Source organism: Phoenix dactylifera, chromosome 16 (genome assembly GCF_051530095.1).
Source record: "Phoenix dactylifera cultivar Ajwa chromosome 16, Ajwa_hap1_PhDact_Kaust_v1.1, whole genome shotgun sequence".
Classification (NCBI taxonomy): Eukaryota; Viridiplantae; Streptophyta; class Magnoliopsida; order Arecales; family Arecaceae; genus Phoenix; species Phoenix dactylifera.
The window spans coordinates 1482227-1495786 of NC_143205.1; the positions used below are offsets into that span (position 1 = coordinate 1482227).

Consider the following 13560-nt stretch of genomic DNA (forward strand, 5'->3'; position numbering starts at 1 on the left):
TCATGGAACTTAGAGTTTTGATTTTTTTTTTTTTTAAAAGAATGCCAGAGACGTACATTGGAAGGGGGTGCAACAAAAGAATGAAAAAAAGAAATGGCCTCCACCATACCATGCGTATTGCATTGTTATTTTCATGTTATACGTTCCATTTCAGTGCAGGATGCGAGGCGAAGGATCATCCTTCTGTACGCAATTGCTCCTTTCAGGCTTGATGGAGAGCTCTTTATGCTTGATGGCCTGCAGCAGCCTATTGGTAGACCCTGCTTTGGGTAACGTTCCCCCATTTCTCTTCTCATATTCTTGCTGAAGCTCCTCCAGGCGTTTTGACACCTATAAAGATGCAAACCAACCATATGTGAAAAAGTACCAGTTTAGTAAGATTAGGATAGAAAGAAAAAAAAAACAATTGCATAAAGGGAAAAATCTGCTGCCACCATAGCTAACTAAATGTATTCCCTCCAGATGCATTTAAGCATCCCACAATAGGACACATATATATTTCATAATATTTTTCAATCTACAATGCCACCTCAAGAAAGGTGCAATTGTTTCTGAATTGAGAAAAAAAAAAAGAGTGAAAAATGAAAGGACAAAAATGAAGGGAAGTAGAATAAGTTCAAAAGAGTCAAATTGGCAGACGGAGATGTAGAGAACAACAAAACCGCATGCAAGAAACCAAAAGCATAGGATTTTTTGCGTATATACCCTTATAAACTTTTGAAATTGCATGTAAAGCTTGTAAATTTACTGTTTTCATATATACTCTTATAAATTATTCTTTCTACACGTATACCATTAAATATATGAAATTGCATGTATACCTTTGCAAATTTATTATTTATATGTATACCTCTATACAAGATGGGTTGAACTGGACCGAACCGCCTGGTTCGGCCTGTACCGAGCTGATCTGATGAAAAATCGGGTCGGTTCGCCTATTAGATTCGATTATGGTCCCAAATCGGCAGGAACCGGTTCCGAACCGACTGGAAAAGGCCCGAACTGGACCAAACCATCCTAGAACCATCCGGAACCATTTCGAATCAGCCTGTTCCATTCGAACTTGGTGTGAACTGTCCGATTCCCACTGAGTCGACCTGTTTCGGAATCGGCCCCCTGCCCCTTTCTTTGTTTGTGACAAAAGGATGTTGGAAAGGCCCCCAACATCCTCATTTTGTTTCTAAACCTCTCTGGCTTTTCCCCTTCCCCTCATGATGAAAATCACAATGATTCAGCATGATTGAAAGAAGATCCAAGTCTAAATAAAGTGTGCTTCCTCTCTTCCATCTCATTCTCTCTCTTTTTTTGGGGCTTAAAAAAATAGTTCGAAATTTGCAAAATAAAGAGAGATCATGCCAAAATTTTCGATTTGGGCTTGATTTTATTATATGTTATAGATCTATGGATGATCTACACAATGACATAATTTTTTTTAATTTTTGGATTATATTTAATTTTTAAAAATTAAAAAAATATATTTTTAGATTAAAAATAAAAAAATTTAAAAAAATAAAATTTAAAAAAATATAAAATCAGAAGCGTATTTAGGAGCATGCAAGCTACTCTCCAGTAAAATTTAATGTCTATTTATTCGAGTTTTGATACGATTATACGTACAATGGTATAAGCCTAAATGTGAAAAAAAATTGAGAAATAAGTAGTCTTTGACGCATGCCCAAGGGCCTAGAAAAATATATGTAGTACCCATTATTGGGTTCTACATGTGTCTGAGCTAAAATTAATTTTTAAAATATTCATATTTAAAAATTATTGTTAAATTTAAAAAAAATTAAAAATATATAAATAATACCAAAAATTATGAAAAATTAGTACTACATATCACATAATTCAGAAGTATTTTTTGAAGTATAAAATATATTTTTCTGAATTTGTGATATTAAAATATATTTTTAAATTTAAAAATTATTAAATATATAAATAAATAAAATAAAATAAAATAAAATAAATTGTATTTTGTATTAGATAAATCAGATGTATTTTCTAACGTAAAAAAAATATTTTTATCGTAATGAAATTTTGCTATTTTTAAATAATTGATAAGCTGACATACTTGATAAACCTAGAGTAGAGCCATCAAGAAAAAGGAGCCAGAACGTGACATTGGTTAGGATAATAGACAAATGCTCTCAGATCGGCATCATTGGAAGCATAACCAGTCCAATATAAAGTTAAAAAAAAAAGGTAAGTAGATTGAAGTAGCACTTAGCTGGTGGTTATTTCGACGTATCTATATGCCAAAAATGCCCACAGAATGTTCAACAGCCGATGAAGGGGCAATTTGCTGATTTCATAGCAGCGAAGGAGAGAGTTAACAAGAAGAAGGAGGTGGACCGCCAAGCGGAAGAGCCACCTTCTTATCACTCTAGGGAGTCAGAGGAGGCGTCCGCTCCAGACGACGAAGAGGCATAGATCCAAGCTGCTATGTATGTGAGCCTGAATGATCAGTGACAGCAGGATGAGGTGGCCAGACATAAGGCTCAATTTGGGCCCTTATACTACAAGTCAGGCTCTAGTTTTGCAGGTAGCAGGGTAGATCCAAAGATCAGAAGGACCTCTTCAGTCAGGAAGGCCGTTAGCAGAGGTGGTGGCTATATTGCATCTATGCTGGAGGCTTTTGGTAACCAAAAAAAGTCATTCAGAGAGATTCCACTAGGAGCAGCAATCCATGATTTAGATTCATGTGCCTTTCCCAGCAAAAATTCAGTAGCTGCGGGTTGACATAATGTTTGTCATACGGTATGCAGGGGAAGAGATCTTGAGACTAGGAGTCATACGGTTTGTTACCAACTACGTTGCACTTGATAGCCTTCTTGAGAAGAAAACAACCCTACGTCATATGTTTGTCAGTCCCAAGTGGCAAAAAAGTAGATATGCGAGGGCCAACATTGAAGAGAGCATTGTCGAGGACTTGATGATAAGACAGACATTCTCACAGCGGGTCACTACGATAGTGAAGGCTATCAGACTAATGTATGAAGTGCTTTAGGTCGTGGACAGTGAGAGGTTGAGGATGATAGTGGTATTTTGATGATTAATACAATGATTAAGAGTATGTTACGAGTTAATTTGATACATCATTAATAAGTCCGTCACTCTCGATACATTAGTATAATGAGATAAAGATGCATTTCATTGATTATTAATGAGATAAAATTTGCGATAGGAAAGAGATAGTGAATTCTAAAATTCTAATTCGGCAAAGCTTCAAGTGAGACATACTCTTAAGTGGACAATAGTAATTTTCATTGTTTGGAGTATGTAGCACTACCATGACATATATTCAAAATTGCTTAAAGTTTATTTCATTGATTATATGGATGAATCTAACCTTAAGTTGCAGCAAAGTGCGGATTGAGTCGACCCCATGATTGATTGAGTCGACCCCGGCACATCAAGAAACCATCTGGCACACTTCTGCAAAAATGACACGGATGAACAGTACTTGGGTCGACCCAAGCAAAGGATGAGTCGACCCAATCCTCAAGCCTCAAGAAAACAATTCTCTGGAAACTCTGAGAGGGTTGACCCAAATGAAACTTGAGTCGACCCAAACTTGAGTCGACCCCAAGTTAACATGAGTCGACCCAAAGGCAATGACATTCAAAAATAGGTTCTCTGGAAAACCTGAGAGGGTCGACCCAAGTGGAAGTTGAGTCGACCCAACTGAACCTTGAGTCGACCCAAAAAGTGTTGAGTCGACCCAAGTGAAGGAAGGCTGAAATACAAGGTTCTGTGGTTTCTGAGAGGGTCGACCCCAATGATGCTTGAGTCGACCCAAGTGAAAGTTGGGTCGACCCCAGTAAAAGTTGAGTCGACCCAAGCACGGGCAGAAGCATAACGGCTAGTTCTGCAGAAGTACTTTCAGACCTCCCAACAGTGAGTAACGGCTAGTTTTTGAATTCTAACCATTGGGGCTTGTCCAATGGATGAAGGAAACTATTTAAAGTGACACTATTCATCAGAGGAAACATCCTTTTGCAAAATATCAAAGCTTACACAAGAAAGACAAGTGCCCTAATCTTCTTCATCCAAGTGCTTCATTCAAGAGTCAAAAGGAAGTGGTTGAGCAGATTCCAAGAGATATTAAGAGCTCCATCCGCCCTTGAAGAGTGAAGCATTCTTGACAAAGAAGAGAGAAGTCTCATCAAGCGATAACTATTCTCTAAACTCTTCTTTGTAGCTTATATATGTTATATTTGCTCATCTAGGAGCTTCAACTTTTTTCTTTCTTTTTATTAATCACCTTGTAAAGGTTTGTTGGTGAGCCCGCAAAACCAACGATGTAGGTTTATTGGTGAACCCGTAAAACCAATTGTGAAGGTTCGTTGGTGAGCCCGTAAAACCAACATAGGTTCTTGGTGATCCCGGAAAACCAAAGTATAAAGGTTTTTGGATTGTGAGCCCAGAAAACAATCCAACTGTAATCCGCGGGATTATAGTGAATTCCCAAGGGGTCGCTTGAGGAGTGGACGTAGGTGCTTAGGAGAGCACCGAACCACTATACTTCTTGTGTGTTTGTATTGTGCATTGTTCTAATTTTACTCACTCATCAATTGATTAAAGTAAGATAGTAAAAATAAAGAGAAACCAATTTACCCCCCTCTTGGCTTGTCACCTTGGGCAACAAGTGGTATCAGAGCAAGGTGCTCATATAGTATTTGTTGATCTTACAATCAAGAGACAAAGATCATGATAACCCAAGTGGGATGTTCTATGAGTGAGGGGCAATCCACAAATAGACCTCCTCTATTTAATGGCACTAATTACACATACTGGAAAGCTAGGATGAGGATATTCATTCAAGCTCTAGACTATGAATTGTGGTATATTATAATTAGAGGACCTCACACACCCACAATTAGTATAGAGGGCACTATCATTCCCAAACCAGAAATGGATTGGAATGAGAATGATAAAAGACTAGCACAATTAAATGCTAAAGCAATAAATGTACTTTACTGCTCACTAGATGTAAGTGAATTCAATAGAATATCTACATGCATCTCCGCAAAAGAAATTTGGGATAAACTTGAGGTCACACATGAAGGAACTAATCAAGTTAAGGAGTCAAAGATAAACATATTAGTACATAAGTATGAGTTGTTTAAAATGGAATCCACTGAGTCCATAACTGAAATGTTTACTCGTTTCACGGAAATCATAAATGGGCTAAAGAGTCTAGGAAAGTTTTATACTAACTCTGAATTGGTGCGAAAAATTCTCAGGTCTCTACCAAGAGTTTGGGAGGCCAAGGTAACCGCAATTCAGGAAGCAAAGGACCTCAATACACTGCAATTGGAGGAACTTTTAGGATCACTCATGACCCATGAGTTGACCATGAGGCAAAATTCAGAAGATGAGGTCAAGAGAAGAAAGACCATTGCCCTAAAGTCTACCACTCCAAAACAAGAAACTGAATCGGAAGAATCTGATGATAATGATGAACTTGATGAAGAAGGAATGGCTATGCTTGGAAGAAAATTCAGAAAATTTATGAGAGGTAAGAAGAGATTTCATAAAAAGAAACCCTTCTTCAAAGGTAGCTCAAGCAAAGAAAAGAGTAAGGACAAAGAGAAAGAAAAGGAAACACCAATTTGTTATGAGTGTAACAAGCCCGGGCATTTTAAGATAGATTGCCCGGAATTAAAGTGGATGGCAAGAAAACTTAAGAAGAAGAACTTCATGGCTGAATGGAGTGAAAGTGAGGAGTCAAGTTCGGAAGAGGAAGATCATCAAGAGACGGCCCAAATCTGCCATATGGCCAATGACGATGAGGTAGATTCTGAACTTGAATGTGATTTTACTGTTGATGAATTACATGATGCATTTTTAGAACTCATGGAAGAACACAGAACTGATCAATAAAAATAAAGTTCTAAAAGAAGAAAATCAATCTCTTATCAAAGATAAGCTGAAACTATTTAATAACTATGAAACATTAAGTAGGAGACTCACAAATGAAACCAAGAATCTAATTGCTGAAAATGTCAAGTTAAAAGAAGATGCTGAAAAATATAAATCCTTAGTAGACAAGTTTACACTTAGCTCAACCAAATTAAATATGATTCTTGATAGTCAAAAAGCTGTATATGATAAAGCTGGATTAGGATATAAAATAAATAGGAAACAAAAATACTTAAAGAACATATTTGTAAAAGCTAAAAATGAAAATATAACTTGCCATTGTTGCAATAAATTAGGACATAAAGCATATGAATGTAACTATAGAAAGTCTAGCTACAACAAATTGAGTAACAATTATAAGCTTAAATCCAAGAAAGTTTGGGTTCCAAAAGGAACATCAAGTACTAACCCTAAAGGACCCAACATAGTTTGGGTACCTAAAGCTCATTCTTGATCTTGATTGCATGGGTGTCTTGCAGCTAATAAGGTGGATAAACGATGGTATCTAGATAGCGGCTGTTCAAGACACATGACCGGTGACGTAGACCAATTTGTCACCTTGGAGTCTAAGAAGGGTGGAGTAGTAACCTATGGAGACAATGGAAAAGGGTATATCATTGGAAAGGATAAAATTTTCATTACTCCATCTACCTTCATAGAAAATGTCTTATTAGTTAATGGTTTGAAACATAACCTACTTAGCATAAGTCAATTTTATGATAAAGGGTTTAAAGTCACATTTGAAGCATCAGTATGCATAATCACAAATCCTAAAGATAATAGCATTGTACTTATAGGACAAAGGCAAAGAAATATTTACATGGTAGATCTTCATGAATTAGGCAAGAAAAATGGATTATGTTTAATTACTAATGAATAAAAGAAAAATGAAACAAGTTGGCTTTGGCATCGTAGACTAGGACATGCTAGTATGGATTTAATATCAAAACTAGTCAAGAAGGAATTAATAAAAGATGTGCCAAAATTGATCTTTGAAAAGGATAAAATTTGTGGACTATGCTCATTAGGAAAACAAACAAAATCATCCTTCAAATCAAAGAATATAGTATCAACAACTAGGCCTTTTGAACTCATACATATGGATCTATTTGGACCCACTAGAACTGCGAGTCTAGGAGGGAAGAAGTATGGATTAGTTATAGTAGATGATTTTTCAAAATATACATGGGTTTCATTTTTGGCACATAAGAATGAAGCATTTTCAGCATTCTTGAAATATTATAATAATATCATAAATGAAAAGAAGCTCACTTTAATAGCAATTCGAAGTGATCATGGAACTGAATTTGAAAATCAACACTTTGAAGAATTTTGTACTGAAAATGATATCTCACATCAATTTTCAGCACCTAGAACGCCTCAACAAAATGGGGTTGTTGAAAGGAAAAATAGGACCTTGGCAGAAATGGCACGCATGATGTTGTGCGAGTCAAATCTTCCAAAGTACTTTTGGGCTGAAGCTATAAGCACTGCTTGCCATATTCTAAATCGGATTTTAATACGACCTATAACCAAGAAAACTCCTTATGAACTTTGGAAGAATAAGAAACCAACCGTTAAATATCTTAGAGTATTTGGATGTAGATGTTTCATTTTAAACAATGGCAAGGAGGATCTAAGTAAATTTAATGCCAAGTCAGATGAAGGTATCTTCTTAGGATACTCCACATCTAGCAGGGCATACAGAGTGTTTAATAAAAGAACTCTTGTAGTCGAAGAGTCAGTTAATATCATATTTGATGAGTCTGATAGTGAGTCTGCTAGGAAAGAAAATATCCTTGATGATGATGCAGGAATTATTAACTTTGAAAAATTGAATCTTGATGACGTGCCAAATCAAGATAAGGAAAATGATCGCGTGCCACCACAATCTCAAGACTTGCCAAAGGAATGGAGGTATCCATATGGACATCCTAAAGACTTAATCATTGGTGATCCATCTCAAGGGGTAAGAACTCGATCCTCTCTCAGAAATTTAAATGATTATCTTGCTTTTGTTTCACAGTTAGAACCTAAGACTTATGAAGAAGCTGAAAAAGACACCAATTGGATAAATGCTATGCAAGAAGAATTAAATCAATTCAAAAGAAGTAATGTATGGACATTAACTGAGAGACCAAAGCATAACTCTATAATTGGAACAAAATGGGTCTTTAGAAATAAATTAGATGAAAATAGGGTAGTTATAAGAAATAAAGCTAGACTTGTAGCTAAGGGATACAATCAAGAAGAAGGGATAGACTTTGAGGAAACATTTGCTCCCGTGGCTAGATTAGAGGCTATTAGGTTACTTCTAGCTTTTGCATATTTCATGGATTTCAAGTTGTATCAAATGGATGTAAAAAGTGCCTTCTTAAACGGTTTTATAGAGGAAGATATATATGTAGAGCAACCTCCTGGTTTTGAAAATCATGAATTGCCAAAACATGTGTTTAGACTACATAAGGTATTATATGGACTAAAACAAGCACCTAGGGCTTGGTACGATCGACTAAGCAAATTTCTACTGCATAATGATTTCAGTAGAGGAAATGTAGACAAAACACTTTTTCTTAAAAGAGAAGACAAAAATCTGCTAGTGGTACAAATATATGTAGATGACATAATTTTTGGTGCCACAGATGACAATCTTTGCAAAGAGTTTGCTAATTTAATGCAAGGAGAATTCGAGATGAGTTTAATGGGAGAACTAAATTTCTTTCTCGGGTTACGAATCAAACAAACTAAAGAAGGTATCTTCATTCATCAAACTAAGTATACAAAGGAAATATTAAAGAAGTTTGGGAATGAAAATCACAAGGGAGTAGGCACCCCAATGAATCGCACTAGTAAGCTAGACAAAGATGAGAAAGGAAAAAGTATTGATATGAAGCTTTATAGAGGATTAATTGGATCCTTGCTCTACCTTACTGCTAGTAGACCAGACATAGTGTTTAGTGTGGAAATATGTGCTAGATACCAATCAGATCCTAAGGAGTTACATTTAAGTGCTGTTAAAAGAATCCTTAGATATTTGAGAGGGACTACAAACATAGGATTATGGTACTCAAGAGACTCCTGTCTAGAATTGCTTGCCTACTCTGATGCAGATTTTGCTGGATGCAAATTAGATAGGAAGAGCATTAGTGGAACATGTCAATTTTTAGGAAATAATTTGGTATCATGGTTTAGCAAAAAGCAGAATTCGGTAGCACTGTCAACGGCTGAAGCCGAATATATAGCCGCCGGCAGTTGCTGTGCTCAAGTATTATGGCTTAAGCAACAACTAGAGGACTATGGAATTAAACTAGATAACATTCCTATAAAGTGTGATAATACTAGTGCCATCAACCTTACTAAAAATCCGGTTCAGCACTCTAAAGCCAAACACATTGAAATAAGATATCATTTTATTAGAGATCATGTGCAAAATGGAAACATTTGTATTGAGCATATATGTACTGAGAAACAATTAGCTGACATATTCACAAAACCTTTGAGTGAAGATAGATTTTGCATGCTAAGGAGGGAATTAGGCATATGTGATCCTTTTGATTGAGGAGATATAAAAAGGAGAAAGCTGTATCATGATACTCTCCTCCCATTTCTAAAAACCCATGAAACATTAGTCAAACTAGTCATCTATAGATTTCTAACTCATGTATCATTGTCCCAGTAAGAATTTGTAAGGATTGGAAGAAAGGAAAATTTTTAAAAAGGAAAAAAGAAGAGAAAGAAAAATTTCTGAACTTGGGTCGACCCAACCCAGAATGGGGTCGACCCAACGTTGAGTCGACCCAAGAAAAATCTAGGGTCGACCCAACGACGGGACCCCACTGTTAAAAGGGGGACCCGTGAGCTATCTAGGGCACTGTATTCTCTTTGTCCTCTTCCGAAAACCCTATTCTCTACTCTCAAATCTCTTCCAATCATCTCCAAACAGTAGATTAGATCAAGATCTTGAAGAAATGGGACCCAAGAGAGCCGTAGCCAAGCGATCCGAGAGGGTTTCACGGACCACCCGTACGGATAGAGCTGCTACAGAGCCTTCTACAGTGCCTCCACAAAGTGAGACATGTGTAGAGCCTCCTCCTCCTCCCTCCCCTTCAGTCCAACTTGCGAAATTTGCGGGGAGACCGGTTACCACGGGGAGAAGGATCCACTCCGAGTTTTTGGATCAAGAAGGGTTCCGTTTGGGAGAATGGATCCGAAGGCAAGGATGGGAGTATCTTTGCTCCCTAGATGTGGTGATCTACCCAGGACTGGTTCGTGAGTTCTATGCCTTCCTGAAAATTGGAATGGGAGGGCTTATATCTGAAGTCCGAGGGGTAAGGGTTAGGGTTTCAGAAGAGAGTTTGAGTGAGTTGCTTCATCTCCCCTGCGAAGGAGCAACTCCAGAAAAGCCCGAAAATAAGTTGAGAGCCTTGCAGTTGATTCTTGAGAATGAAGACTTTGATTATTCAGAAAATGTAATAGCAAGCTCTCTTTCAGCTGAAATGAGGTTGTTGCACAACTTCATAGGTCGGATTTTGTTTCCGAAAAGCGGGAGATTTGATCTCATTTCTGAGCGAGACCTGGTCGTCATGGAGCACATTATTCAGGGCATTCCCCTGAACCTCCCAACTATGATACTCAGGCAGATGAGAAAGGTCATATGCAATTCGAGAGTCTTCCTGCCTTATGGTATGATACTCACCCTGATCTTCCGACAGCATGATATATCAGTAGAGGGAGAGATCTCCAGGCATCTACTATTCACTGACACATACACTGCACGATCCCTTATTCGCATGGGTTATGAGAAGGTGAACGGGCAGTGGGTACGTGCAGGAGCTGGGATTCAGGGTGATGCACCAGAGGATGATGCACCAAAGATTGGAGACCCCATCCCTGAGGATGAGGAGCATACGGATCATCCTACAGCACCTTCAGAGGCTGGACCTTCGTCATCTGTTCCTGCGGGATACACAGATGAGTTTTGGAGTAGGATGACTGAGCTTATGTCAGCTCATGCGAGGACTATCACTGATGGACTGACGAGCAGATTGGATATTATGACTGCTGAGATTAGCGATCTTAGAGAGCAGATAGGAGCTCTACGGAGAGAGAGAGGTTCATGGACCATCTGTGCCCCAGGCAGCTGAGTCAGAGATTTCGGCACAGAGTCATCCAGCTCACCGATCAGGCTCGACCTCCCCTCGCCACTTATGCTAGGAGGATGAGGACTAGATCACAGCCATTAGATACCCCCTAGGCTGATATTAGCATTATGATTAGAGCCTAGGATATGTATCTAGTTCTCATATGTATTTTATGTTGATCATGTACTTTGTGCTTTGATTGAGGAACATTGTATTTGTTTTGTTTTGGCATTATTGTACTACAATGTTCCATTTTGATCAATGAAACTGAAATGTTTGTTAATTATGATGATAATTATCTATTCCCATGCACCTATTTGATGATAACAAAAAGGGGGAGAAGCAAGGAAAAGGAAATAAGTTGACAAACAAGTTGAAAATTATAATAGGAAAGGGTATACATTTAAAGGGGAGCAATTTGTAACAATGAAAATGTTAAAGTCTAAGATTTAAATCGAATTTCAGAATTTGGCACATAGAATTTCAGAATTTGGCACATACCTTTCACACCTCGATACATAATCTGAAACTCATGCTTTATCTCAAATTTTTGAAGTTTAGTCTTTAATGAAATATAAAAGAAAGGGGGAGTAATTCAAAAGGTCAAATTAGAAATATTTGGATGAAATAGGGGGAGACTTCACTCTCAAATTTGAAAAGCTGAAATTCAGCAACTTGAGCCCTTCTAAAACTAATTTTAAGATAAGTATCAATAGGCTCATACTCAATATTTTGTAATCATCAAAAAGAGAGAGATTGAGGATGATAGTGGTATTTTGATGATTAATATAATGATTAAGAGTATGTTACGAGTTAATTTGATACATCATTAATAAGTCCGTCACTCTCGATACATTAGTATAATGAGATAAAGATGCATTTCATTGATTATTAATGAGATAAAATTTGCGATAGGAAAGGGATAGTGAATTCTAAAATTCTAATTCGGCAAAGCTTCAAGTGAGACATACTCTTAAGTGGACAATAGTAATTTTCATTGTTTGGAGTATGTAGCACTACCCTGACATATATTCAAAATTGCTTAAAGTTTATTTCATTGATTATATGGATGAATCTAACCTTAAGTTGCAGCAAAGTGCGGATTGAGTCGACCCCATGATTGATTGAGTCGACCCCGGCACATCAAGAAACCATCTGGCACACTTCTGCAAAAATGACACGGATGAACAGTACTTGGGTCGACCCAAGCAAAGGATGAGTCGACCCAATCCTCAAGCCTCAAGAAAACAGTTCTCTGGAAATCCTGAGAGGGTCGACCCAAATGAAACTTGAGTCGACCCAAACTTGAGTCGACCCCAAGTTAACATGAGTCGACCCAAAGGCAATGACATTCAAAAATAGGTTCTCTGAAAAACCTGAGAGGGTCGACCCAAGTGGAAGTTGAGTCGACCCAACTGAACCTTGAGTCGACCCAAAAAGTGTTGAGTCGACCCAAGTGAAGGAAGGCTGAAATACAAGGTTCTGTGGTTTCTGAGAGGGTCGACCCCAATGATGCTTGAGTCGACCCAAGTGAAAGTTGGGTCGACCCCAGTAAAATTTGAGTCGACCCAAGCACGGGCAGAAGCATAACGGCTAGTTCCGCAGAAATACTTTCAGACCTCCCAACAGTGAGTAACGGCTAGTTTTTGAATTCTAACCATTGGGGCTTGTCCAATGGATGAAGAAAACTATTTAAAGTGACACTATTCATCAGAGGAAACATCCTTTTGCAAAATATCAAAGCTTACACAAGAAAGACAAGTGCCCTAATCTTCTTCATCCAAGTGCTTCATTCAAGAGTCAAAAGGAAGTGGTTGAGCAGATTCCAAGAGATATTAAGAGCTCCATCCACCCTTGAAGAGTGAAGCATTCTTGACAAAGAAGAGAGAAGTCTCATCAATTGATAACTATTCTCTAAACTCTTCTTTGTAGCTTATATATGTTATATTTGCTCATCTAGGAGCTTCAACTTTCTTCTTTCTTTTTATTAATCACCTTGTAAAGGTTTGTTGGTGAGCCCGCAAAACCAACGGTGTAGGTTTATTGGTGAACCCGTAAAACCAATTGTGAAGGTTCGTTGGTGAGCCCGTAAAACCAACATAGGTTCTTGGTGATCCCGGAAAACCAAAGTGTAAAAGTTTTTGGATTGTGAGTCCGGAAAACAATCCAACTGTAATCCGCGGATTATAGTAAATTCCCAAGGGGTCGCTTGGGGAGTGGACGTAGGTGCTTAGGAGAGCACCGAACCACTATACTTCTTGTGTGTTTGTATTGTGCATTGTTCTAATTTCACTCACTCATCAATTGATTAAAGTAAGATAGTAAAAATAAAGAGAAACCAATTCACCCCCCTCTTGGCTTGTCACCTTGGGCAACAGAGGTACCCCGAGATGGACTTCTTATATCAAAGATTCAAATTATAGAGGCAGATTCGATGTATGCCCAGGAGTACCTCGACATCATTGAGCGACGTTGGGACTACCAGATGGGTAGG

At 37.9% G+C, this 13560-nt stretch overlaps 1 protein-coding gene across 8 annotated transcripts in view; it reads right to left on the reverse strand.

The window, feature by feature from the left end:
- The window catches only part of LOC103696916 (uncharacterized), a 52114-nt gene continuing 38554 nt past the window's right edge, over positions 1-13560 (reverse strand). For all 8 annotated transcript variants that reach the window (XM_039114718.3, XM_039114715.3, XM_039114714.3 and 5 more), the window contains one exon: positions 1-330. In XM_039114718.3, coding sequence (XP_038970646.1) covers positions 151-330 — 180 coding nt within the window. In that variant the 3' untranslated portion in view covers positions 1-150. The remainder of the gene's footprint in view (positions 331-13560) is intronic.